This window comes from Alexandromys fortis, unplaced genomic scaffold (genome assembly GCF_014885135.2).
Source record: "Alexandromys fortis isolate MF-2015 unplaced genomic scaffold, M_Fortis_MF-2015_v1.1 scaffold_0, whole genome shotgun sequence".
Lineage (NCBI taxonomy): Eukaryota > Metazoa > Chordata > Mammalia > Rodentia > Cricetidae > Alexandromys > Alexandromys fortis.
In genome coordinates, this window is record NW_026067949.1 from 32,180,371 (window position 1) to 32,207,997 (window position 27,627).

General features: G+C 47.3%; 1 protein-coding gene across 2 annotated transcripts in view; it reads left to right on the top strand.

Annotated features, from left to right (window-relative positions):
• Positions 1–13,129: 13,129 nt before the first annotated feature.
• The window catches only part of Cracd (capping protein inhibiting regulator of actin dynamics), a 36,632-nt gene continuing 22,134 nt past the window's right edge, over positions 13,130–27,627 (top strand). For both annotated transcript variants that reach the window (XM_050150047.1, XM_050150049.1), the window contains exons 1-3: positions 13,130–13,261; positions 20,608–20,772; positions 23,538–23,606. In XM_050150047.1, the coding sequence (XP_050006004.1) occupies positions 13,142–13,261; positions 20,608–20,772; positions 23,538–23,606 (354 nt within the window). In that variant the 5' untranslated portion in view covers positions 13,130–13,141. The remainder of the gene's footprint in view (positions 13,262–20,607; positions 20,773–23,537; positions 23,607–27,627) is intronic.

Here is a 27,627-nt window from a genome sequence, read left to right on the forward strand (position 1 = left end):
CGGTACCCTGTCTCAGAAACAGCAATAACAGAAAGCGGAAGAGATGAATGTTACGTGTAAAAAAAGAGGAAGAGTCATCTTGGTAAATTTGTTTGGTATACGTGTATGTTAAGAATTTTACTTAGGACTTTACATAACTCTGTTATGCACCATGCGAGTCTCTAAGAAGGATGTCGTATATAGCAGGTTCCTTTGTTTGCAGACTCTTCTTTCTTGGAGAATCTCCAATGGCGTTTATTAAAGTGACCTCTCAATAGTAGCATTAATGTGCTTTGCGTAGATGAACTCACGCCGTGCTGCAACTCTCTAAGATTCTTATTATCTCCAGTTTACAGGTGAGAAAGCTGAGGCTTCATAGTGAGATTCTAGCAGAAAGACGGCAAGGAGGGAAAAACAGAATAAGGGAAAAATTTCCATCTCTTTCTATAGACATGTGCTAACTTTACATAAACAGGTAAAGATGTCACAAGCGAGCAAACAAAACCACAGACAATACCTTTATGATTTAGGCACAAATATCTTACTTGTTTAAAGCAAGCCAACCTGGGCCACAAAGAAAGGTCCTATCAAAAACAAAGTCCTAAGGAACTGATACTCATAAAAATCTATTAGGCTTCTGAGAAAAATTGATCCAGGTTACAAGATACAGGATTAGGGATTTCTTGTCTCCAGTGAGTTCAAAGAATGAAAAAATTCCACAGAATGAAAGAAAACACGTTGAAACAATAGCTCTGATAAGATCAGCATGTTCAGGGCAGGCAAAGATCTTTTACAATTCAGTAATAAAAGGTCAAAGAAATCTTTAGAAAATAGGTAAAGATTTTGGATAGACATTTGTTAGAAAAAGAGAGAGAAAGAAGAAAGGAAGGAAAGAAGGAAGAAAGAAAGGAAGGAGGGCGAGAAAGGAAAGGATGAAGAAAAAAAGAAAGAGAAATTTGTTACAAATAAGCCCTGTTTGTTCAACAGGGAAACATGTCGCACACACATGAACTACAGCCGAAAAGATAGTTGGTTTTGTTTTTTTAAGTATTAGCAAAAACATATAGTGGTTAGAACCTTCATCCCTTGCTGGTATGTACATAAACAATTTCGGGCAGGGGCTTGGAGAAATGACTCAGTGGTTAAGAGTTGGTACTGCTCTTCCAGAGGACCCAAGTTCAATTCCCAGCACCCACGTCAGGTAGCACACTGTCTGTTTCAGCTCCAGGGAATCCGGCACCTCTGGCCTCACTTGTACTCATGTGTACTCGTGTGTAAACACGTCCACATAGACAGGCATGTACATGAATAAAAGAAATAAAAAATCCTTTTTAAAAAGGGATTTAAGTGTGAGTCTCTAGCTACTGCCTGCATTCTACCAGCAGTGAAACTGAGCTTCAGACAGATGCTAGTGTTCCTAATGGCGGAGATGTGGCTACGACCTCAACTGGCTTCTTTGATATGTTGTGGTTTTCATCTGAAACAACCCCATCTCTATTTCCTTCACTTAATTCCCCCTCGCTCCTCCGTTTTCTGTGCAGCGGTGCCTTCCCCAGGGAAGCAAGTACCCTCTGCTCCCCTTCGTCTTATCAGCCTGTTAATTTTGCATAACCGTGTCAGGACTATTGGACAAAAGTAACTTCCGGGAAAATTGATCTTTTTGGCTCATGACTTCAGAAGAACTGGTTCCCATGCACTTGGGTAGACCATCCTGGCAGTGGGAGCCGGTGTTAGGAAAACACTGTTCACATCGTGGTGGACAGGAAACAAAGAGAAAAGACAGGACAGGGCCAGGGACCCTAAGGACCCACACCTGCCCTCTCGAGCTAAGCGCCACCTACATTTTACAGAGCCTCTTGAGATGGTGCCACCATTCGAGACCAGCCTCCAATGCCTGCCCTTCTTATTGAAATCATAGCAAAGTCTCCTCCCAGTTTCTTCCCCCTCCCTAAGTCTTATGACCGACCCTGCTTGTATTTCTAGTCCACCCAGCATACTCTAGGCATTCAGGAAATGTTGAATGAACAGATACACAAACACTGTATTTTTATTTTACTGGGGTCCCCACTCTGCAAGTCAGTAGTCACCCACCTCATCCTCTAGTTTCCTCCCACGATGAGGAGGGCATCATCACTGTCACCTGCCAGAAAAGGGAGAGGCCACAGTTGGCATCATGAGACGACTCTCCAGTGAAATCTTGACACAGAAGGCTCCCCGGGCACAGGGTGTGTTTTCTGTCACTTGGCCTTGACGGTTTCCAAAAAAGATAAATTATACTTGACCATTTATCCTCCACCCATAAGACTTGTGGCTAATTTAAACAGGGAATAGAGACTTTAAAAACGATTGAATGAGCCAGGTGGTGGTGCACGCCTTTAATCCTAGTACTCGGGAGGTAGAGGCAGGCGGATTTCTGTGAGTTCAAGGCCACCCTGGTCTACAAGAGCTAGTTCCAGGACAGGCTCCAAAACTACAGAGAAATACTATCTGGGGGGCGGGGGAACAATTGAACGGAAATTTGAAACTGGCTAGAAGTCGACCTGGGTTGCCTAAGTTTAGGGAAAGGGTCTTTATTGGTGAACCAGTAGTAGCTGTTCTGAGGGAAGCTGCAGATGAGGAGGCAGGGTCGTCTTAAGACTGTAGGAGTTGTCACTCAGGGTGGACAAGTCAAGTCAGTCCCTGGATCTGCTAAACTAACCTGCCGGCTCCCAGTATTAGCATAAGGTCAAATATGGCACGGTCTGTTGTAAAGCACTTTATAAACACACGGTAATGTCACCAGAGATAGAGACGGTGGCCCTGATGATTTGCATTTTGTTTCCAGAGCACAAACCTAGAGGAAACTGACCCACGTGATAGGAAGAGAGGTTTTTCTACTGGGGCAACAGAGGAGTAGGGTAGGCAGAGGAGTCCAGAGCTTGAGAGACATGCTAGGGAACTCCTTGTCCTGTGATACAGGGACAATCAGACAGCCCCCTAGCTCCCATCTCTCGACTGTTTAAGACTTCAGGGTGTCTCCTGTTTCCTGGAATATATATGACATGCCCTGTCTCTGTTGTAATTGACAGACAATTTGGTCCTCTATGGTCTGCTGAGCATCACATATTTTACAGGATCCCAGAATCCAGGGTGCCTGTCAAAGATGCCACACCTGATCGAGTCTGCTTCCAGTCTTTCCTAACAACTGTAGTTTTTTTTTTTTTTGACGAGGATATTTAATTGCTCATTAGCATTTTATTTGAATGGGACTCATGGATCTGTTTAGAAAGAAAACTGCTGATCAATTGCAATTGCCCCGTTGTCATGGAAACAAGCTGAAATTGGACTGTAATTATATTTCCTTATGCCTGAAGTCATTGCTATAGTAATTACCCAATATCTATGGCCCCAAATTACACGATGCTTGTCCAAAAAAGAAAGGATGAGACAAAGACTTAAGAAGCAGGGAGTGGGGAGTGCGCTGGCCTGAAGCACCATTCACAGCAGCACAGCTGCAGAGAGCCTTCAGATGGGAGAATTTCCCTCTGTGGGCTAGGACTCCACGGTCTGTGGGTGGGTCTTGGAATGTGCCCAGCGCTTTGCGTAGTGGCTGGAGAACTGTCAGGCAGGATGATTTTAGCTCTACAGAAGGCGTAACTACAGTGTCAACCATCACTAAACATATCGCCTGATGTCTTAGAGAGTATGGAAGACTTGGGGGCGGGGTGTTCAGCAGTATCATTAAGGTCTAATCAGTGGCTGAAGATGGCTCAGCAGTTAGGACCGCCGGTTGCTCTTCCAGAAGACCCATATTCTGTTCCCAGCATCCACACGGTGGTTCGTAGCCATCCACACTCAGGGGATCCAACACCTTCTTCTGGCCTCCTTATGCACAGTGTGTTCATGTACGGCACAGATGTGCATACAGACACACTGGTCCAAAGCACTGAGTCCTACCCAACAGAACTTTCACTTTCCAGGGCCAGAGTAATTCAGGCCCCATCCCATCCTGGCATGCTGGGGAAACATGCGGCTTTGTTCCCTAGGATTTTGGCAAAGGGGAAGCACTGCTGTCTTCTGAGCTGGCAAATGGACGATTCACAATGAATGCAGAGTCCAAGAGAACGCACAATTGGCAAAGGCTTGAGTTGAAGGTCTTTACATATGTCGGTCATATCACAATAGATTGGAGGTAAAACCCAGGCACAGTGACATCATACACCCCTAGTCCAACAGCTGCCCTCAACGGTCTCTCCTTTCTTCCTTTTCACTTCGTGGGCTCCACATACGCACGTCTTCTCCTGTAACCAAGAACACATGCTCTGTGACCCCACTGCCTACCCTGGTCCCAGCAACGGGGCATCGTGCCTGCAGCATCCTCTGAAATGGTCCAGGGAGATAATCTGAAATGGCTTCAAAATCAACAGTAACAGTGAATGCAATCTTTGCCTGAACAGAGGTTAAAATGTTGTTGTTGATGAGCTTCTCAGCATAATAATCCAATCCATGCATTACAACAGAGGACAGCAATTCAGCCAGGCCACAGCCATGCTGCCTGAGATCCTCGAGCACAGAAATGAGACCTTCAGAACAGCCCTGTGCTTTGTTCTGTATCCTGACAAAATGGGCCAAGGACACTGTGATTTGCTCTGAAGTAGCCTCCTACGATAGTTAATTCCAACTGAGCACATGAAGTGCGAGAGGAGAAACAAGAGAGAAATACCACTGTCTCCTCCTTCCTGCCCTTCAAATCCATTGCTACCATAGGGCGGGGGCTGCGATGTTCTAGGATATAGAAAAAGAGGATTATCTCATTGCTAACACAACACACCTTACCTCAGAATTGACTCCATCCAGTCAAAGCCCCTGGCTCATAGTTAATGGGTCCTGAGCAGTTAATGAGGATGTGGGTGCTGTGTATGGATGTGAGGATGTTGGTACTGTGTACAGATGTGAGGATGTGGGTGCTGTGTACAGACGTGAGAAGCAGCCAACCTGTCTCTGTAGAGAAACGCAGGAGGTTTGGTATAGGCCTGGGAACTCTGGATTCCTAGTCATTCTCTTCAGCTCTGTATTGACTTTGAGGGGTGTCTAAATGCTAAAGGACAACTGTCAATCATGACAGTCTTAGCTTGGATCTGACGTCACTGGGAAAAATACGATGCAGGTCCTGGAAGACTTGGGGAGAACAGAAGTGTTGCGGAAATGTCGAGCTTGATCTCATCCCTACTGAGTTTGCCGAGATGACCAAGTGGCTCAATCCATTGCATGACTTGAAGAGAGGGTTAGACAGTTATTAAAGATGCTTCTTTTCTTTATAGCAATGTTACTGGATAACATTTACATAAGACAGGAATAAAGGCAATGTCTAGAGCCAGGAGAGCCCCGTGCCCTTGCTGTCAGTGCCTTTGAGAAGATGGGTATGGGAGCTCACAAAGAACGGAAGCTAAGACCAAAAGCTGATCCTGGTGCTTTCAAAGCTCAACATAAGTTTTTTAGAGGTTCAGCGTCTGTGCCACTACCAATCACATCAATGACAGTGACACACAGCTAGGACAGAAATAGGGAAGTGAGGTTCTGATGGGCTGGTCATCCTCCTTTTATCATTTGGAGTGGTGAGTACTAGCTAGAACCCAGAAACTCCTGTCGCTTGGTCCTACCAAGCTGAAAGTAGTCCTCTCCTTGGCCTTTGTAGCCGTGGCCATGATTTTCAGTGGCCTTATGAAGACTTCCTCACAGACCGATGCCGTGGGAGCGTCCCAAGTGGCCTCTCTTCCTCTCTCGAGAACTTTTCACTTCAGATCTCGTTTAAGTTAAAATGGCAGTGAAGTGGTTGTATGCACGATCCCGCAGTGAGAGTTAAAACTGTGAGATTGGGGGGCAGGGCGTGGGTGTGGTATCTCTTGTCATTCAGAAGCTGCTCCTGTTGTCCAGCTGCTGAAGAGAAGGCTCCACACACCAAGTCCCTCCCTTGTCTGAGCAGGGGTACAGCCTTCCAACACAGGGGGCGTCTGGAAGAAAGCTGAAGCAAAGGGCTGCAGAGGCCTCCTGCCTCCCTCCTTCACAACAAAGGAAAGCAGAGGAAACGGGGCTGGCCTACTTCACCGTCAACTGTGAGTGACCTTTAAATGCCAAGGCTAAAGAGGCCCAGATGAGCTCTGCAGAAGGTACAGCTCGTGGCAAATTGGCCCTCCACTCCCAGCGCTGTAATTTGAAGTCTCCAGCTGGTTAAGGACAAGGCTTCCACCAAGCTCTTTGTTCCTTGGAACACATTTCAAGCTGAGCTCTCCACGGTGCGGGCTCTTTGGTTTCCATTCCAGCCTGCCTCAAACTCTGAGACTTTGGGTAATACTTGTATGGCCTTTGTCTCAGCCTCAGCCTTGGAGAACAGGGAGTCATCTACGTGGTAGAGGTGTTTGGAGCCCGAATTGATGTGAGATTACTAAAAATTGAATATTATTATATAAACAGTTGAGCATTTAGATGAAGTAACTTACAAGCGAGTATTCATTCATGAACCTAATAAATCAAACATCACCCTCCCCTACTATTTCTTCTCGGTGCTCTAAAATGAAACAAAAACTAAAGTTAACAAGAAAAAAGGCATAACCGTATTTGATCTCCATAACGGTAGTGGCCATATATCACAGGCTGCTCTTGAACTTGCTCTGTAGCCAAGGATGATCTTGAATTCCAGATCCTTCCGAGGGCCAGGACTACAGAGCCATGGCTATGTCAACACAAAGTTCCAATGTGTTTATCATATGCAATAAACTTAATAAATATAAAAATTCCTTTATTTACTTCTGTGATAAAATAGATTGTGGTTATCATCGTCAATGTCTTTGGGAGGAACACCTAGAAATACAGATAGAGAGTTGAAGTCAGGTCTGTTTGCAGCATCTCCTTGCCAAGACACAGCTTTGAGCACTTATCTCCTGGAGAGAAGGAAACCCGGAGCTGAGCCCAATCTTCTACCTGCTATCGTCTCTCCTGTGGCTATTAGAGGCCTTTTGGCTCAAGGCAAGAGGCCGAAAAATGCAGGTGGCTGACGGAAATCAGCAGAACTAGGGGAAATGCCCTCCGGCTGGAAACTCAAAAATTAGAGTTTGGGGCTGGGATAGTAGCCAGAATTTGAGATTAAGATCTCTAACTTTGGAGCACTCAGCCCTACGTGGGAGGTCTGTATCAAATCCTGCCTCTCAAGGATGGCTGGAGACCAGTGTGGAAGGGGAGGCAGAAGGACTGCCAGCTCCAGATGTTGGTGGGTAACTCCGAGAAGACACTGTCTTCCAGACGCAACAGGCCAGATGTATGTATGAACTCAGAGACTATAACAACACACAGGAGACTGTACGAATTCAAGACAGACAAAATGCCAGCATGGAGATGGATGGTGAAGTGGACACCAAGTCCCACCCCTAACTAAGAAGCTATTTGCCATCGATACCTGCCTGGGAGGAAAGATAGGTCTTCTCCTCCCACGGAGTGCCACTGGGTATGTCCACCACACTTCCTGGGAGGCCTTGTGCTCAGGAGTCTGACAACTCACACGAATTCCATGTTTCCTGTGCTATGTTTTTGTTAAGGGTTCATCTTTTTTGTCTTAGGGGGTTTTGTTTTGTTACTTTTGTTTTGGTTTTCTGGGGAGGGGGTGGTTGTTGATGGGAGCGCAGAACATGAAGGTCGTTGAGTGGGGAGGATCTGGGATGACTCAGGAGAGAAAGAATATTATCATAACATGAAAATTTTAAATAAACTTTTTAAAGAGTGTAGAAATTATAGCAGAAGGTAAAAGTTCTGTAATAGAAGAGAAACTCGAAAGAATGAAGCTGTGTCTGGGCAGCAGATTTCCTTCTGAAGTATTATTGCTATACCTGCCTGGGACAGAGGGTGGAAAACCAGGGCAAGTTTTAGTAGTCTGTGTTGCTGGAAGAAAGCTAGTAGTTCACGGACTAGCATGGGTGGGGATGCTGGGACATAACCCAGCTCGCAGGTGAGAGTTCAGATGCTACCTTAGAGGTGGGGACAAATCAAAGGTGAGTCCCAAGTCTTGTAGAGGCAGCTGGTGAGCCATGGACCAGCGTGTGATTGGCTCGAAGAATCCTCCCCGCTTGTTGTTTGCTGCCTGCAATTGTGGTTGGTTCATTCAGGACAATAGTTGACATGGCAGAGACTCTTGTTGACATGGCAGAGAATCTTGTTGACATGGCAGAGAATCTTGTTGGGAAATTGGGATCTATTAAAAAACAAATAAGTGATGGTTTGAGATAAAAATAATAATAATTCTGAAGTTAAGAAGGTCAACAAATCGTTTCACTAGCATATTAGACAAAGAGTGGGTTAGAGCATAGCTCGCGGGAAGGTCTGGATCAAGACAGCAGATATAGATTAGATATAGATTAGTGTGAAAAGGAAGCTAGATCCAGAAAAGAGAGCAAAAGACAAATGGCTCCTGCTGGGCCATTGAAGAGGAGTGAGAGGAAAATGGCTGGAGATAACATGAGAAATAAGGGCTGAGAGTTTTTCCTGAGTGGATGAAAGACATCAAGCTGCAGATTTAAGAAGTCGTGCAATCCTCCAAACTAGAGGAAAGTTCACACCTACCCATGCCAGAGCAAAACTGTCAAAAAGCAAACGAGATACAAAATTTTAATCTTCTGAAAGGAAAAATGAGATGAAGTATTTCATTTTTCAAAGAAACAGCCATATAAGCATATCCAACAAAATTCTGGCCAATACCAGACATCTTAAAATAGTGGAGTGTTTTCTCCCTGGGTTTGGAGCATCACAAGATCTGCCACCACCACTTCCACTGCCTTTTGTCAACAAGAGTTTAGCTGACTCCGTGTGGAAAGAAAACAGCAAGAAGATAAGAAAGGCTTGAGGTAAAAGTGGTGTTTTGTGGTAGACAACCTAATTGTATTTTGGATATACAAAGACTTAGAGATCATATTGTTATAGTTATTAAACAAGCCTAGCAAAGTCTCTTTTCATAAGCTCAGTATATTAAAAACAATTTTATCTTATATTCCAACAGTGAGAAAACAGAAAATAAAGATTTTTAATACCACTTACGAAAGAGTCCAACCCACCAGATATATAGGAATAAATCTATCAGGATATGTTCAGGAGCTCTACTCAAAAAAGTACTAAGATAATACAAAAAAAATACTAAGATAATAATAAAACAAAAGATGATCTTAACTCACAGACACACCCCAGGTTCTAGATTAAAAGGTAAAGTATTGTAAAGACATCAGCCCTAGATATGTCTGTAGATCTAAGCCCATTGTGAAAGTAATTGCAGGAGCATAAAGGACAGACAGACAGACAGACAAAGACAAGAGAAAGGGGAGGAAAAGAATAGGGGAAGACAGGATTGAATTTATATAGAAACGCAAAGGGACAGGATAGCCATCTTGGGAGAAAAAAATAAAACAGCTGAAAAACAAAGTAGATATTAAAACAGACACAAACATAAGACAGAATGGGCATGGGCTTATTTCTGTTTTGTTTTGGTGTTTTGTTTGGTTGTTGTGGGGTTTGTATTTCTTTCTGTGTTTTTGAGGCAGAATTGCAGTGTGTGGCTCCTACTCATAATTCTAGCTGTCCTTCTGCCCCTGTCTTCTGAGTTCCGGGCTTACAGACGCATGTCACCATACCCAGCCAGTGTGGGCTTATTTCTGCCCATGAAAGTAGACGAGCAGATGGCAGGGGCAGAGGCCAGGGTCAGAAGCCCACTGAGGCCCTGTCATCACAGGGCCTTTGAGCTTTAGTTCCTTTTTCTTTTTTTAAGTTTTTTGAGACAGTGTTTCTCTGTAGGTTTGGTCTATCCTAGAACTCTTTAGACCAGGCTGGCCTCGAACTTTAGTTTCTTTCTCATCTGAAAAGCAGGCTTATTATCAGTTCCTGCACATAGGTTTTAAATATTACAGCAGGAGGATTCATATGTTATAGTAAAGATGTTAGCGTGTAGATGTGCACACACACACATGTGCACGCACTCACGCACTCACACATACACATATGATGTCTCATTGTATTTAGCTGTACACATACACAATGTCTTATTGTTTTTAACTACACACACAGTAAGATGTGATGTCTTACCATATTTAGCTAGAATTACTATTAGCACTGTACTTATAATTACTATAATTTTGACAACTAGTATTTTTATTCTTTATCTGTCTTTTAATATAATCATCTAAAAGCAGGGGTGTTTCCACATCAAACCTGGGGTCAACACAGTAAAGCAAACCAGGGCCAGTTTCTAGCCTACATACCAAAAATAACAGGAACACCTATGTTAAGAACTTCGTGACTCAGTTAAGACAGACATGGCAACTGGAATGGAATTTAGCTTGGCCTTATTGTACTCTGCACGCACAACTGTAAGAAAGTAGTGGAATTTACTAAACATTAAACATGGAACCGTGTATGGGCACGTACATACCGGTCTGAGTGTTTGAGAGCCTGTTTATATGTGTAATTGTTTGCCTAAGTGCCGTGTACAGGCCTAGGAGATGGTTAAGCCGGGAAAGTGCTAACCACGCATGCGTGAGGACCTGCCTCTGGGACCCAGCACCCGCCTGAGAAGGCGTGTTTAGAGGCACACACTTCTCATGTCATCCCTGGAGAGACAGGAGGATCCCCGGAGTGTACCGTCCAGCCAGCCTCACCTAACGGGCAGGCTGCAGGTCCCGGTGAGAGACCGTGTCCCTAAAAACAAGGTGGGTGGCTTCTGAGGCCAACAACACAGGCTGACTTCTGGGCTCTACCCACAAGTCACACACGTGCACACACATGCACATTCACAAATACCCACTAAAAACATAATTTAAGTAAAAATCTTGATAGACTATGTAAAAATGAAACATTCTTCTCTTATCTGAATTGTAACCAGAAGTCTGAATTTAAGACAGAAAACAGCGAAAGGTTTAACGCCATTGGTTGAAAACCTTGTTTGTGGCATCACTGAATGAAATTGGAAGTTCATTTTTTTTAAACCTATGTGGATAGCATCATCGTTTCTTAGGACTGGGAAATGGTGAGAGCTTTCTTTTCCCTTCGTATTTCCAAAAACAAGACTGCATCATGGCTCACACAGGAAGCTGCTGCCCTATGTAGGCCAGCGACTCTCCTGAAGGCGGAACCGTTATTCTAGTGACTTCATGTCTTCAGCCTTTTGAGACTCCAGCCTTCCTGGTACACGCCGCCTGCCTTCCTCCCCCATACTCTGTCCTTCTTGGATGGCCACACTCTAAAACTGTCCCAAAGGCATGTCAACTGGCTGGCGTGGGGCTGCGCTCAGTAGGATACTCTACTGCTTGAACTGGAATGGCTTTGGATGTGGTCCTCACCCCCGGCATCGTCTCTAGTAAGATGAGGGTGGCAAAGAGTAAATGAGAGGATGAAACTAACGCCCATCAGTGGGGTTCATCACACTGGAAGTGCATGGCTGCTTGTTCATAGCTAGGTCGCACGGGCTCTCACCTGAGTCCCTTGGCCCTAAACTTAAGATGGTCTTTAACGTGCTTCCTGCAATTCCGTAAATTAAATGCTATAATCTTCTGAGCTCCGTCTAGACCTGGGTAGATGAGCAATCCAGTTGCAGTGCATTATGGGGGGACTGGTTGAGGTCACCTTTACCCTGCGCTTTCCTGCACTTGGTCTCAGGGGAACCTCCCATTAAGGAAAGGGGGGAGTGCTGCTCCCTCAGCCTTGAGACCTGCCTGTGTCACCTTGGAAATGTTCTGCGTTGCCACAGGAAGGGCAAGCTGCTACTGCCTGAGTAAGGAGTGGCTATCGCCTGGGGCTTCCTTCTCCTGAGTTTCCCACTGTTCCTGCCTCTCATCAGGGAGACGTCCAGACGTCTCTCCCGTGCAACCCTGCAACTGGAAAGGCATCTGTTTTCTTCTTGTTGATGCTAGAGAGTAAGCCTAGGGCCCTGCGCATCCTGAACCCTCTACTAACTGAGCTCCATCCAGCCCCATTGCCCATTACTCTAACAAAATACCTGACTTCCTCGAGCCAGGATGTGTATAGAAAAGTTTGTTTGGCTCACTTTGAGAGGCTGAAAACCCAAATAGCATGGCGCCAGCCCCGGTCGTGACCCCCCTGGTTACATTATGTCAACATGGAAGGCGGCACAGCAGGACAGATCTAGCCAGAAGTGGATGCTTCTTACGTTCTGTGTCCCCTGGGTAGAAGGGAAGCCAGGGTATGGGGAATGCCTGGGCTTCCTCTTCTTACTCATTCGGGAGAGCTATGGTCTCGTGAGAATTCCTTCCAAGGACAGTGCCCACAATGAGCGCCCCCTTAAAGGTCTTATTACTCCCTAACATTGCTACACTGGGGACCAAGCTTACAGTACATGAAGCCCTGAATTCAAACCACAGCAGTTTGCTGTGAACTGTGAATCTATACCATGTTCTGTGTGTACAAAACATGTCAAAAGGGCTCCAACCTGGATTCCTCCCCCTTGGTTGTATCTTCAGGCATTGATGGCCCCTTCTTCCAAAACCTTGCTCTACACCAGTACTGCAGTCTTGACTGGACATGAAAGAAACTCTGACCTCTTCCAGATCTGGGTATCACTTCATAAATACCAGCTGGAAAGATTTTGCAGAACAAACCTGGTAGGGACAGCTCATCCAGGCAAGTCTTCTGGTTAAAAATTGAGCAGGGCTGTTGGCTCTACAAAGAAACACTCCCTTGAAGTTCTTGCCCTGAGTGGTTCTGAGAAATATCGTGAGAGAGCCACATTCCCCATTCCACGGGACCCTCTCATCTCCCCTGCTCCCCGTCTGACCCTCTGTAGGAAGGCCACGGTGTCGAAGGACTTTCTGAATAAGATAGGCGATGTGGGGCCTGGAGAGATGGCTCAGAGGTTAAGAGCATTGCCTGCTCTTCCAAAGGTCCTGAGTTCAATTCCCAGCAACCGCATGGTGGCTCACAACCATCTGTGGTGAGGTCTGGTGCCCTCTTCTGGCCTGCAGGCATACACACAAATCAGAATATTGTATACATAATAAATAAGTAAAATAAAAAAAAAAGATAGGCGATGTGGGCAGAGCCCTTTGAGTCAGGAAGAACAGAGAACTGAATCTGGAGAAGACATTTATCATCCTAATAAAACGAAGCACGTGGTTTGCATTCCAGGTCCTCCACCCGTTCTATGGGAGCACGGGCCTTCTCCCATGACAGTATTTTTATCCCTGATGGGGGAGCAGAAAATGAGCAGACAGTTCAAGCAATGTCACAGGACAACATCCTGGGCAAAGTCAAAACTCTTCAGGTAAGACAGCTTGAGATGATGGGCAGATCAGAGGCAGAGGAGGGAAGTGGAAAAGACCCTGGTCGGTCCTTGAGTGATGGAGTGGGAGGTCCTGGGGTCTCTCCAGGGGAGAGGCTTTGAGATCTGGTGCTCCACTCAGTTTCCCCCATGAGAGGCACACTTAGCCCTGCTGTACCCACCCGCACGGCTTGTCCCCCCACCTCTCCTCTCCAGTTGTCGCTTCTGGTTTGACCAGAACAAGTACCTAAGATAAGCTCCAGGGCTTGCATGTGGGAAAGAGCTCCCAACCACCAAGTACCGGAGCCGCTGTCAACAGAGGCCGCATTGTGCAGTCCATCCTGTGAGTCTCCAGCAGGAGATGGGGCAGGGCGAGGCTCTTGTGGTAGCTGTAAATGCGGCTTCCAGCCACCCTGTCTTGGGAAGTTCCTTGCCAACTCCATTCACCCTGCGGTGGGGCAGTTTTCTTACCTACTGTTGACTCAGCTGGTGACTCCCTAACAGTGAAAGTGTAGTAAACTGTGCTATACTGAATGTCGTTAAAATAATGGGCCCAGGAAACGTCAAAGGAACAAAGACTGTGGAGTCTCATTATGTAGGGCATTTCCCTCACCAGGAAGCAAAGCCAAGGCAAGCACTTCTGAGACGGGAGTGCTTGGGGACTCCCTAGACTTTGAACAGAGGGCTCTGAGTTGCTGAGTCCCATCTGACGACACGTCCACAACAGTGACTGGATCAAGGAATGGATGAGAAGAAAAAAGGCAACAAGAGCTGGCCGTGGCGGCACATGCCTTTAATCCCAGCTCTCCAAAGTAACTTTGCTATTCTTTTCGCATGGTCTCGTTTCTTCTGAACATAAGCTGTACATTTTATGACCTATGGTCATATGGTCGGTGGACGGTGATGTATGACAAACCAGGAAGCAGCCAACACCCTGGAGCCTTGCCCAGATCATTACGCCTAGAGCCACACTGACCAAGGGCCGCAGTCCACCCATAAAGCCTACCCAGGCTGGCTCGCAAACCCCAGCACTTCCTAGCCAGACTCCCCTTTGTTCCTGCTGGCTGTGTCTACTCCTCAACTCTGAAGAAGCCAGCTCTCACTATTCACAGGTCCAAGAGAGAAGACAGGAATAGCCAGGGAGAACTTGGACCCACTTCCCTCTGCCAGTTCTGAGCCCCTGCCTTATCATAAACCTTTCTCTAAAAGAAACGGTGTGCAGGTTTCAGACCATGAAATAGCTGCCGTTCATAGGAGCTTCGAGAGCCCTTTAAAGGTGGATAATGGCCCGTGGGCGCCAACATATCTGCTCTGTAACGTTCACCGCATAACGCTCCCTCTTTAAAAAGTGGACTTAAGGGTTGTTAAGTATGTGCCGTGCAATTGTGCAGTACTGGGAACAAAATAGAAACTCAAAATATGTGAGCAAGGGCCGTGGCTTTTTTTTAACAATAAGGTAAGAGTTTAGATAATTTGATCCCATGATTAGTAAAACATGAAACCATCAACTTCCCTGAAGTGACAACACAGTTAACACAGCGGGGGAGGGGAGGGGAGCAGAAGGAGAATTGAGTGTGAGCGGTCTCGTCTGCACAGCCAACCGGCAGATGAGCTCTGCTGAGTTTTGCTTCTGCTGCCGGCCTCCGACTCCTCCTCTGATCCCTACAGTGACTTTGGGGATATTTGGGGCTTTGCTCTTTGAGGCTGAAAACGGGGACCACGGTCAGAGCAAAAGGGATTTTTAGTCTTTAAGTGACCTAAGGTTTAACTGAATCACTCCCAAAGACTGTGCTTTATTTTTCAGTCGCCTAAGCAGTATGTTCCTGGTAAGTCCCCCAAATCTAGTGACTTCATACACTTGCATGAATGCTTTGCATTTCCCACGACAACCTTATGCTGCTGTGGATGCCCAGTAAGAAGCACAGGAGACCGCCTCCTCCTAGACTCCAGCATGGAATGAGAGAGTCTAGCTGTGCCGGAGGCATGTGTGGTTTTCTGTCTGGAACTGTCATTGTGTACATGTCTATGTTCTTCTTCTTCTTCTTCTTTTTTTGAGAAAGGAATGGATAACACCTATTTGACAGTGAATGTTCTGGATAGACGAATAGCCACAATTATTTAAATATTCTTTTGTAATGAAATTTAACCAAAAAAAAATTAGTTTAAGAGACTGTCCAGCATTCACTTAGAACTCACGAACGTGGGTGGATGGTGTTTGCATTTGGAAAGATTGCCCCCTAGTGTCCACTTATGTCATAGCACCTAGAACTGTCGTTGCACCCACAGGAGTTGTTAGCATCCAGCACAGTTACCCTTCCCTGTCTTAAATAACATCGCTTTACCATGACAAAAATTTTGAGCTTTTTAAAAGAACAAGAGCACATTTTTTTCCGCGTATAAAAATGTGCGCTGTGAGAACAAATTTGAATAAACACTTAGTTACAGGGATTAAAACAATAGCGCCCTTTGGAAGGCCAGCCGGTAGGATGACCACTCGAATGAGTAAGAGGACACAGCAATAAAAGATGCCAGGCCTCTGCCACCATGTGGTCATGTGACCTTGGGCCACATAATTGTTTAATCTTTCTGACTCTCACTTTCCCCACTTGAACAATAAGGAGGCGCAGGTGATGGGCAAGCCCCAAGGCTCCTGCAGGCCTTAAAGCCTGGAGTCTGTGTGAAGTCCCTGTTCACCGCTGCCCGCGGTAGCTGTAAAAGCACTGCACATGGTAGCTGTAAAAGCGTTGCCCTTGGTGATATTTGTGCTGCGACGACCTTGACATTACCAAGCAGCACAGATCAGGAGAGAGCCTCTCTGCTGAAGGTCACACCCAGCTGGGAGGTACGTACCAGCTGCTGGTGAAGCCGGAGGAAGCCTGGCTATGCCCGCAGGTGGTTGCCAGAGTCGTGCCGCACTTTTGTCGGGAAACGCCTAGGTTATGTGTCCCACGGATTATTTGGCACAGGTGTAGGTGGGGGCCTCGGTCCCTGGGAGCTGATGTCGCCTACTGAAGTGGGTTTCACTTGAGAATTCCAAAATCCTACGTTTGAGGATTTTGACATCTAATACAGCCATCAAGGGCAGAAAGCAAAGCACCTGATCTCGGCCAGGTCTTCCTAGAACAGGTGTCCTGAATTCATATGCTTTTTTTAAGAATTCACTCTCAGCCGGGCGATGGTGGCGCACACCTTTAATCCCAGCACTCGGGAGGCAGAGGCAGGCGGATCTCTGTGAGTTCGAGACCAGCCTGGTCTACAAGAGCTAGTTCCAGGCTCCAAAGCCACAGAGAAACCCTGTCTCGAAAAACCAAAAAAAAAAAAAAAAAAAAAAAAGAAAGAAAGAAAAAAGAATTCACTCTCGTGATGGGAGTACATCACCTTTTTTTTTTTTCCCCCTCTGCCGTTTGCTCTCATGGACATGATTTGAAAAAAAAAAAAAATGGCTGCAGAAAAAAAAAATCTGGGAAATTCTAGATACCGGCAGTGCAAAAAGCTGCAGAATACAATGTACTTGGCATTTCCACACGACAGCATCCAGCCTCATAAATATGGATGTGCATTCCTGTAGCATCATTCATTCCCAAGCATTCCATATGACGGCAAAATGGCCCAAACTGAATGAATAAAATATAGTCCCGTTAGCTCGCATTCCAGTCACAACAGTAGCTGCATTCATAGCCAGCAGCAGCACACGCTGTCAGTGTATGGACCAATTTCCTCTTTCCTCTCCGGATATAATTGCGACGTGTGAAAAGACAGAGCTCGTGGGGCCGATAACTTTGGGGCCAGCTTACAGCAGCCTGATTTAGAGTGATTTCTCCCTCCTGTTGTTGGCCCTTTGTTGACAGTGCCTGAACCATGAGCAATGAGAGCAATAGAAATAACCTGTTCCCATATAGTTCGTGTGACACCCCAGATCACCAGCTAGATTTTAGCAGGACTCTTTAAGTTGTCAGTACACCTTATAAAATGTCACAGCAGTCCAGTCTCCTCTGAGTCACGTAAAGGTGTGTAGAAAAGGGACCTGTGGAGAAAGGGTGTGTCAGGGTGTGAGCGATTGGTCCTTAAACACCACCTGGGGCATTGGTTCACCAGCTCTTGTCTAAAAAGCCACAGGACATCCCTTTATCTGGACACAGAGACCAGCCCTATTCCCCATCACCATCACCGTCCTCTCCGGCCTTTCAGTTCCCTCAGCTCCCCGCCACCAGCCTGAGTCTGTTATCCATAGGGAATTTCAAAACGGCCTCTAGACTAAGGAGAACACTTTTATTATTTAATTTGTCAGGATGAACATGTCTGCAACAGACATCAGCCCTTTGGCATGGTCGCATGTTCCCTTCCCTCTGCCCTCTTCTCCTCCTGTGTCCTCCAGGTCCTCAGATGTTGTATCCACTGTCCTGGGCCCTTCCTCCTCTTCCTTCCTCCACACTTCCTGTCTCTGCCGCCTCCCTCCCTGTCCTCCTTTGCCTTCCACTCCATGTCCTAACATTCCTCTGCCCATTTCCCGGCCTGTCCCTGTCCTTCTCCGTGCTGAGATTCTTTGCCTTCTCCTTCCTTTTCTATTTGTAGCCACAGCCATCATTTCGTCTCGTCTTTGGACTTTGTTTCTGTCTAGGCTGTGATGTTTTCTTTCTTGTCTCTTAAGCGTCAGGATAAAGCAACAACCATTCTCTCAGAAGAGCCCTGGTCAATTAAAGAGGCCTGTTTGTGCTTTTTGTGGTGGTGGCCAAACTCCTAACTAAGAGACAATATAGTGTTATGCCAGGAAGTGCACTATGAAAGTCCTTCCCATTATAGAAATGAGAAATGATTTTCATCTCCATTGGCCAATGAATACATTACAGTTAGGAGGACTATTAAGCTGTAGTGTTCTATAGCACAGTAGGGTAGCTATGGTTAATAATTTATAGTATATTTCAAAATAGCTAGAAACGAGAACTTTGAGCATTCCCAACACAAAGAAGTGAAAAATGGATGAGGTGATGGATATGCCAATCACCCTGGCTGACCATTATGTATTATATACATGTATTGAAACCTCACAGTGGTCCACACGTATGTACAGTTATTATCCATCAATTGAGATGGAAGGAAAACTCAGCCACTCTCAGGGGTGCAGGCAGGAGGAACAAGAGTCCAAGGCCAGCCTAGGCTGTAGAGCAAGATGCTGTCTCAGAAGAGAAAGGAAGGTTCCCTTTTCCCACGTCTCATCCCAGAACACTGGCACCGAAAGCCCCTGCCAGTGGGCGTCTCCCCAGTCCAGCGTCAGTCTCGTGCCCATAGGAAGCACCCCCACCCCCTCCCCCCCGGTTCCGTGGCTGTGATTCCGTGTCCTGTTGTCTGACTCCATCGGCTGTTGTACATGTGTTGCTTCCGGACCTGCTTAGAGTACGTACTAACTGCCGCTTCCTGCTCGACTTGCCTTTGGAAGACATCCGTTTTCAGCAACCTGCAAACGTCTTGGGGGCTGCTGAAGCTCTCCTTCCCTGGCTGAATGGGGGCTTTGGGGGTGCATTCTTCCTGGGAGGCCGAGAGCCCGGTGCAGGCTGAAATCACAGCGGACCAAACGCAAGCCCTGCTCCCTGACTTGGCATGCTGGGTGGCTGAGGGTGGGGTGCGCTGTGCAGAGAGGGGCATCTTGGGGCTCATCTTGGTCATGCATCTGCGTCTCCCTGCTCACTGGGCAAGGCTGGGGTGGGGGACGAACTGGGTGGAGGTGGGTGGACATGGTCCCATTGAGTTCTGTGGGACAGGAGACATTTCCCTCAGGGGACTCTTTGGCCAGGGATTTTTAGAGAAATATTAAATATGCCGGTCATCTCTTTATGTAACTGTCCCTGCAAGAAGGAAGTACACTGTCAAATTCATGAGAACTGGTGTGAAGCACAGTGACCAGAACTCTGGATGTCATTTTAAAAGACGTGGGCTCAGATTCCTTTGGAGCCGCTCAGCCTTCCCATGAGCTTGGGCCGGTCACCTCTCCACAAGCACCTGGACTTTGTTTTGTGAAGTGACTGGGTTTGTCTTAGTTCGATCCTACTGTTCCCATGATAAAACCACTGACCAAAAGCAAACTTGGGGAGAAAAGGGTTTATTTCATCAAACAGGTTACAGTACATCACTGAAAGAAGCCCGGGTAGCAACGCAAGGCAGAAACCTAAGGGAGGAACTGAAGACCAGGGAGGAAGGCTGCTTAGTGGCTGGCATTCACCTGCCCTTCTTATGCAACCCAGAACCACCTGCGTGGGGTGGCACCACCCACGGTGGGCTGGACTCCTCCATCAATTAACAGTTAGGGAAAGTGCCCACAGATGTGCCCACAGGCCCTTCTGATCGAGGTGTTCTTCAGCTGAGGTTCTCTCTTCCCGGGTGAGTGCCTCTAGCTTGTCTCAGGTTCAGAAAACCTAGCCAGTCCAGGGCTGGAGCTGTTGGTTGTTAAATCTCTTGTTGGAAGCCCTGCCAGATTAACTATTAGCCAGATTAAAGATAAATATCAAATCACCACATTAGGTTTAAACCACACATGGGCGTAGCTCAAGGGCAGTGGTCCTTAGCTGGGCACAGTTTACCCCCAGGAGACACGGGGCAAAACATATGGAGTCCGTTCTCCTACTATGAATCTGGCCCTTACCCAAGCTGCTGGCCATTGTTTCCAGCCCATTTCTCCCCTTCGTTCAGATGCCCTTCCAGCTGCCAGTCATCAGCCCTTCTTTAGCCCTTCCCTCCCCGCCCCTACCCCAGGTTCCTTGTGGTCCCTATTTCACAATGCGTAACCGTAGCAAGGAACGAAAACGGGATCATTCCCATCCCTGATCTCAACATTCACCAAGGAAAGCCTTGCTGACCCTGGGACCTTCTCCACCTTGGCCTGAGACCCACTGTGACCAGAGCATGTGGCTTTGACGCTAGGTGAAGACACAGAGAGATTCCCAGAGAATGTATCCGGAAGGGACCAGCAGGTTCCCCGCTGTGCCCACCCCAGGAGTCTTCATTTCTCCCCATGGCTCCTGCACTTCATGTCACTATTTTCTACATGATTTCTTCATGCATTCAAAGGCTGTAGGTAGATGGATCCAAGAAATTAAAAACGCGTATTTCCAACCTGGGTTAGGAAACGTGGTCCCTGCCCCTACCGGAAGCTGTTATTATTTGCATATAAGAGGCGGCTGGAGTTTTAAAAGCTTGTGGCTCTGCAAATGGAAGCTAGTGGACTCAGTGCAGAATGGCCTGGAGGTCCCTCGGCATGGCCGTGCCCCTAGAAGGCAGCTGGGCACGACTGTCTCCGGGGACCCTGGTCATGGCTGTAGAGACTGTTTCAGAACGTCTTCCCCTTGTTTCTCCCGCAGCGACAGTTGGGGAAGAATATCAAGTTTGGGCAGCGGCCATCGAATGCCATTCCCATGAAGAAGGCGGGCAGTGCGGACGCTAGCTCTGATGAGGACTTCTTCCTGACCAGTCCCATGGAAATTGTGACTCAGCAGGATATTGTCCTCTCAGACCCAGAGAACAAAGTAAGTCTCCTTCAGGGTAGAATTTGATTCTCAGAAGCCAGAGAGCAGGATGCCAGCCAGGTGACATCTGATGACCCTGGAGTCTAGACTGGAGGAGTGGAGGGATGGGGGAGGGGATAAGATGAGGAGAAGCTTTTCTGGTGCTCAGGCTGTGGCCTAAGGGTACTGAGGACCAGTGGGAAAGATGAGGAGGTGGAGGGCACAAGCCCTTTGCAGATGCCCTTGCCGGAGCCTTCTGCATATCCTTCAAGGCTCAGGTGACTCGGGTGCTTCTGGGAAATCTTTCCCGACCTCACCCCCAAAGATGCATTGTCTCCTCTGCACTTTCATATCTGTGTCCTCATCCATAAATGTTGGTGTAAAATTGTTTTCTCTCCATCTCTAAACGTTGGCTTTTTGCAGCTAAAACTGCCTCTTACACATCCCTTTCTCCTCAGGAATTGGAGACTGCCAGCTGAGTAGCTGACTAATTATTCGCCAAATTGGACTAATTTAAGAGAGCTGGAAAAGAAAGCAATAGGGGTCCAGGTAGAGGGCCTCACACCCGCCAGCTTGAACTCCCATCAGCTGGAAAGAAAGTCACGTTCCAGTATCTGGCTGTCTAAACTGGGTGTATTGACACTTTCCAGGGAACACTTTGACTAGATCCTGAATTCCCAGTTCCTCCAACAGCAGAGGACAGGCCTGTGTAGAGGAGAAAAGGCTCTAAAGCCCTCGGAATACCCAGTCCAGGGCTCTCTAGTGACAGGTGGACACTGGGTCTCTCTTAAAACAACTTTGCCTATCAGTTCCAGAATCTGGGTGTTTGCTGTTAAAAATAGGCATAGCTATTATCAGCTAATATTTCAGAAGAGCAAGGCAAACTGTTTGCAGTGAAAACAGACAGTTTGTTCTATTGCCACCTCTGCTGGGGCCTGGCCGTGATGACCCCTGGCCCCCACATGTTGACAAATGATGGTGGGTGAAGGAGGAGGAAACGGGGATCCTTCCTTCCTTGTGGATTTCGAAATGCTCTCCCCCACCTGCCCAGTATCAGGCAGCGGTGGCAGCAACAGCAGCAACCTCCCTCAGTCTAACACAGGGAATTCACGAGGACCAAAGAACGCCCTTGCTATTACTTATGACTTCAAAGCGGGAGGCTCTGTGGCCTCAGGAAGGACAGAGGCTCTTTGTTCAGCAGACCTTGTCTTAGGTGTGGGTGTTACAGAGATGAGCAAGATTTGTCACGGGAGGGCCTCTGGTGGCTCACATCCTAATGAGAGGCTGTCACAGAGCACACAGTCACCATACAGGTAAAGATGATCGTTTGAGATCGGGCACAATGCTGCCTGCCGAGAATAAGGCAGTAAGTGACTCACTGCGGGCAGGGGGAGGTAGCATTTTCAGATGTGGGCTTGGGAACAGACCAGGGGGTGACAAGGTGGAAGTGTTCTAGGCACAGGTATGAGCCGGAACAAAGACCAAAGAGAACATGCTGATCTTAGAAAGGAGACCTGGAGGAACTGGTCAGGTGGGGCTGGGTGGGCGCTGGGGAAGGCAGATGCCAAGGCCAGATGCTGGAGGCCATGAAAAGGGAGAATCCTGATTTGAATTCTGAGTAATAGTGAGGAAGAAAGTGTCTGGAGCTGACTTGTGGTCTTCTAAATGTGTGTGTGCGTGTGTGCGTAGGTGCATACCATGGCATGTGTGTGGAATTCAGAAGACAGTTTTTTTTCTTTTTTTTTTTAATTGATTTTTACTTAGCTCTAGATTTTCCTCTGCTCCCGTCCATGTCTCTCCCCTCCCCCCTCTAGTCCTCCCCCAAGGTTCCCATGCTCCCAATTTACTCAGGAGATCTTGTCTTTTTCTACTTTCTACTTCCCAAGTAGATTAGATAGATCTATGTAAGTCTCTCTTAGTGTCGGCATTGCTGTCTAAGTTCTCTGGGATTGTGGTTTGTAGGCTGGCTTTCTTTACTTTGTTTAAAAACCACCTATGAGTGAGTACATGTGATAATTGTCTTTCTGTGTCTGGGTTACCTCACTCAAAATAATGTTTTCTAGCTTCATCCATTTTCCTGCAAAACAGGAGACAGTTCTAAAGAATTAGTTCTCTCCTGCCCTTACTACCTATGGGCTCCAGGAATTAAAGTCCGGTCATCAGATCTGCCCCTATCGGTTGAGTCGACCCACAAAGCCTGACTTCTGTCTCTAAACATCTTCCGTGTGCAGCCTAGAGTGGACTGGGCAAGCTGACACACCCACACGAGGTAGAAGTACAACCACCTTCTGGGGATGTTTCCAGAACAAGTCTGGTGCGCCACCCCCAGATTTTCCTCCCTGCTCTTTCGCCTTCTCTGCATGTGGCTCTGGGAGGATCTTTCGTCTTCACCCCCTGCTCTGGAGTCTCAGGGGAAAGCTAGCTGGCTACCAGGAAGTCTGAGAGCTCCCAGGTCGGAACTGTGTGTAACAGGGCCCCATTTCCCAGGCGAGGTGGTCGCCAAGCAGCCTCTCAGCCTCTCTGACCCTAGGAGGAAGCACAGGCCGTGGGACTGGGAGCTAACCGGGAGGGAAGCACCCTGAAGTCAGGAATAAAAGAGGACGGTGCTCCTTCCTCCACGGCTCTGTAGTACCAGTCAGCAGTTACCACAGTGGTCCTTGGTGGTTCCTGGAGAGCCCGTGTCCCCCTGTGGAGCACGGGGCCACCCTGGTCAGGCCTAGACAGTGCTGGTTATTCGCCCAGCACTTCCTGTCTCCACAGCTCAAGTGCTCTCTCTTCTCTTCCAGTCTAGTGACACGCCAAGTTCCTCCAGTCCTCTGAATCTACCTGAAGCCAGACGTGAGATGGAAGAAAAGGTAGTGGAATGTGAACTTTTTATCTAGCCTCTTTCCTCGTTTGTTACCATCCGCTGTTTTATTTTCTGTTCATAAACCCGAGCGACCAGGGGGAGAGGTTAACGCATCCGTTTCCATGGCAACCCAACTGCCAGACTGGAGCCCTGCTCTGAAGAATAGCCACACTCCCATCATGCCTTGGGAGTTTTAGACAGTGCTGACTTCCCTAAGTACAAATGGATCGTGCGCTTCAAGATGTTGTGAATCTGTTGAGAAGGGCTTTCTAGAATCTCTGCAAGGTACTCAAGGCTGTAAGGGGGTCTTCTGTTATGAACAAATGTAAGAGACAAACCCGTACCCAACCTTAGCTTTCTCTACTTTTACACACGTGCACTTTTAATGCCCTTTTATTATTGTGTGTTGGGGTGGGGGAGGAGGGAGGGTGGGCTGCGCCTAAGCGTAGGCGTAGAAAGGACAAAGAAGGAAGTCAGGAACCCCGCCCTACCGTTCTCCGAGTCTTTCTCCGGAGCTAGGGCCTTCTCACTGAACCAGGTGGTCATCCCGTCTCGGCCTCCACAGCATCGGGGTGACAGGCGCGTGAATGGCTATGCTCTGCTTCATACATGGGTGACGGGACCTGAACTCAGGGCTTCATGCTTGCCCTTACTTACAAATCACCCCACCCCCGCCCCTGCCGTGGCCCTGGGATTTTACCTTCATTGAGGAGCCTAGACCCTCTGCCCCGAGCATGGGTCCTGAGGGGCTGAGTTTCTCTGGTGAGAATTCTCATACCTACACGGGGCACACCTTCTCTGAAGAAATGGAGGATGTGGCAGAGACCAGCTCTGCACCTGCAGGGCAGCGGGGGTGGCTCTGACCAGTCCCTCAGCCCAGTGGGGACAGCGGCAGACAGAGCCTGGCACTGACCTCTCAGCTTCGTGTGTCCTTCCCTGGCGTTAGTCCGCCACATTGGCTCTGCTGTCCTCCCAGGTATCTCTTAGGGAATGGAAATAAAAGTTTAACTCTTCTCAGAATTTTATAGCTGTTATAAGAATAACCATAAGCAAGTAAAAGCAACAAGGCCAAAGGCTGGAGTCATGTGTACTAAGTAGTTCTGGTTGATTGTAATTGTGTATTAGCTTGATCTTTTATCTTTTTGCGGATAAACATGGAAGGTAATTGCGGCCTGCAAGCCCCACAGACTTTACACACACAGCGCAGTCCGCAAGCCTGGCCCTGTCCAGTGCTGGCCTTTGTGCACAAAGCTCCTGCTGACTGAGAGGGTTGTGAGCGCCCCCTGCTGGACAGACGTCTAAATTCTCCAATTACCAGAATGGCTTCCTCCTCTGACTCACCCGGTGCCTTGGCCACTAATTTCTCTAATGCGCGTAGTTTGTCTAAGGTTTGGGTCTTCTTACAAAAGATTTTTTTGTTTATGAGGGTTTTTCCTGTGTGTATGTATTTATACCACATGGATGTCTGGTGCCCATGGAGGTCAGAAGAGACTATCAGGCCCCCAGGAACTAGAGTTGTAGTTTTGAGTCACCATGTGTGTGCTGGGAAGTGAACCCAGGTCCTGGGTAAGGGCAGCACGTGTTCTTTACTGCTGAGTCATGTCTCCAGGCCTTAAACTGATTTTTGAGACAAGAGTCTCATGCAGCTCTCGCAAGCCTCGAATGCAGTATGTGGCCAAGGATGATCCTTTCCCTGGCTCCATCTCCCAAGTACTGAGATTACAGGTACGGGCTGTGACACCAGGCTGGGAGGGGAAGTGGTCTCTCTGTGACTGTATCTTTATTCCGGGGCTGCAGGTTATTCCAGGTTCCTTCTGGGAATGACACTTAGGCCACTTGGTTATTTTTTTTTTTTTTTTTTTTTTTTTTTTGGATTTTCGAGACAGGGTTTCTCAGTAGCTTTGGTTCCTGTCCTGGAACTAGCTCTTGTTAGACCAGGCTGGCCTCAAACTCACAGAGATCCGCCTGCCTCTGCCTCCCGAGTGCTGGGATTAAAGGCGTGCGCCACCACCACCCGGCCTTGGTTATTTTTTTTTTAACCAGAGCTCTTTGTTAGCTTTTTGATGTGTTAAGCGTTCTATGATTGTGTCAAAACATTTTTAAAAATTTAGTAATACTGTATTTATGTATTTTAGCAATTACATACTTGTGTATTTACCTCGACCATATCCATCCCCCATTCCTCGCATTCTCTTCCCCCAGGCCCTCTCCGTTATATCATCTCCCTACTTCATGCCCTCATTTTAAAAGAAGAAAACCCTCACTTATTAGAGCTGCCCCCATGTTCTGGCTGTGGTGCCATCCACTGGTGCATGGACAAGCTACCAGGGACCACACCCCCAAAGAAAAACGGACTCTCTCTCTTCCCCATCAGCCACCCACTGCAACTCCACAGCTAGGGGTGAGAGCGCAGGAGCCTCAGCCCCATCTCCAGCCATATTGTCTGGCTTGATCTCGTCCTGGTAACCGTGGGTGCTATGGGTTCTTGAGCGGAACCTCGGAATCATGTCAGGAAGGCATTTTCAGCCCTCCTCCTTCCCCTCCAGCCCTTGCAGTTGCTCTATCCACTCTTCTACGCTGTCTCTTGGTCCTTCTGAAGGAGGAAGACAAATCCACGTGTCCTGTTTAGGGCTGAGTGTGCGACAGCCACTTCTTCTCAACTCTTTGACCAGTCCTGAGTCTCTGCCGTAACCACTGCCCACCACAGAAGGAAGTGCTCTGACCAAGGTTGCTAGTGGCACTAATGTGTGGGTATAAACAAAAATATTATAAGGAAATTTGACAAGATGACAATTTAGCAAAACTATTATAGTAAGGTCCCCCTATAGCCTACGACCTCCCCAGCTATGAGCTTTTCAGCAAGTTTACAGTCCCGGTCATGAACTCTTTCCTGGAGAGCAGGTCTCAAACCCAAGCAGAAAGCTTTCGGTTACTCCCATAACAAACATGCTACTTCTACAGTGAGTATGTCTTGCCTGGCAGGTCAGGATTGTAAAATCCAGCGCTGGGTAAGACCATTGATATCTTTCCTCCCCCAGTGGCCTGAGCAGCACCTTCTATGAGATTAACTGGCAGAAACTCCAGATGTAGGTGGGGTTTTCTATTCTGCCAGCCGGCTTCCAAATAACCACACAGAGAATTATTATCAATTATGAGACTTATTATTAATTATAAATGCTCAGTCAACAGCTTAGGCTTAGTACTAACTAGCTCTTTCGGCTTAAATTAACCCATATTTCTTATTTATGCTGTATCAAGTGGCAGTGCCTTTTTCAACACAGCATGTTCATCTTCTGCTTCCTCTGCCTTTGGCTGTTGACACTTGTCTCTGCCCTTCTTCCCAGCATCCTCTCTGCCCCCTAAATCCTGCCCAGCTATTGACCATTCAGCCTTTTAGTAAACCAGTGAGAACAACACATCCTTACAGTGTACAGAAGGATTATTTCGCAGCACCCAGAATGTTCCAGATTGACTTCTTGCCACCTGTCTTCAGCAATAGGGTCATAACATCTAATGATGGTGGGCAACCAAGAGCAATGAAATAGCCTGGGTTGATCTAGAGGCCTCCGGGGCCTCCATAACCAATAACTTATAGGAAGATGTCCTATGCCTAGCACTGCGGTATTTTTAATAACCCATGTTTCTGGGAGCAGCAAACTCAAACTTCTTTGCTTTTTAATTTTTAATTATCTTACAAAATGGTAAGGTTTTAGTTATTTATACATCCTTCATTTTGGTGAACCGACTCCCTTGCTCCTTCCTCTCCCCGATGCCGTCTCTCCCCCTGTTCTCATTAGACGTTACCCTCCAGGATGCTCCTCTGCCATAATATCACATGTTCTGCAATCCTCCCCACCACGAAGAACTCTGACCTCTGCAGATATTCCAGGTTAAACACACAAATCTAAAGATGCAAAGCTATGATCTGCATATGAGAGATAAGATCCTCCCTCTGTGAGCTCTCTGTAGAGTTCAAGGTGAGCTCACACTCAGTCTTTCAGCCTGTTCTCCCAGGAATACGGACAAGT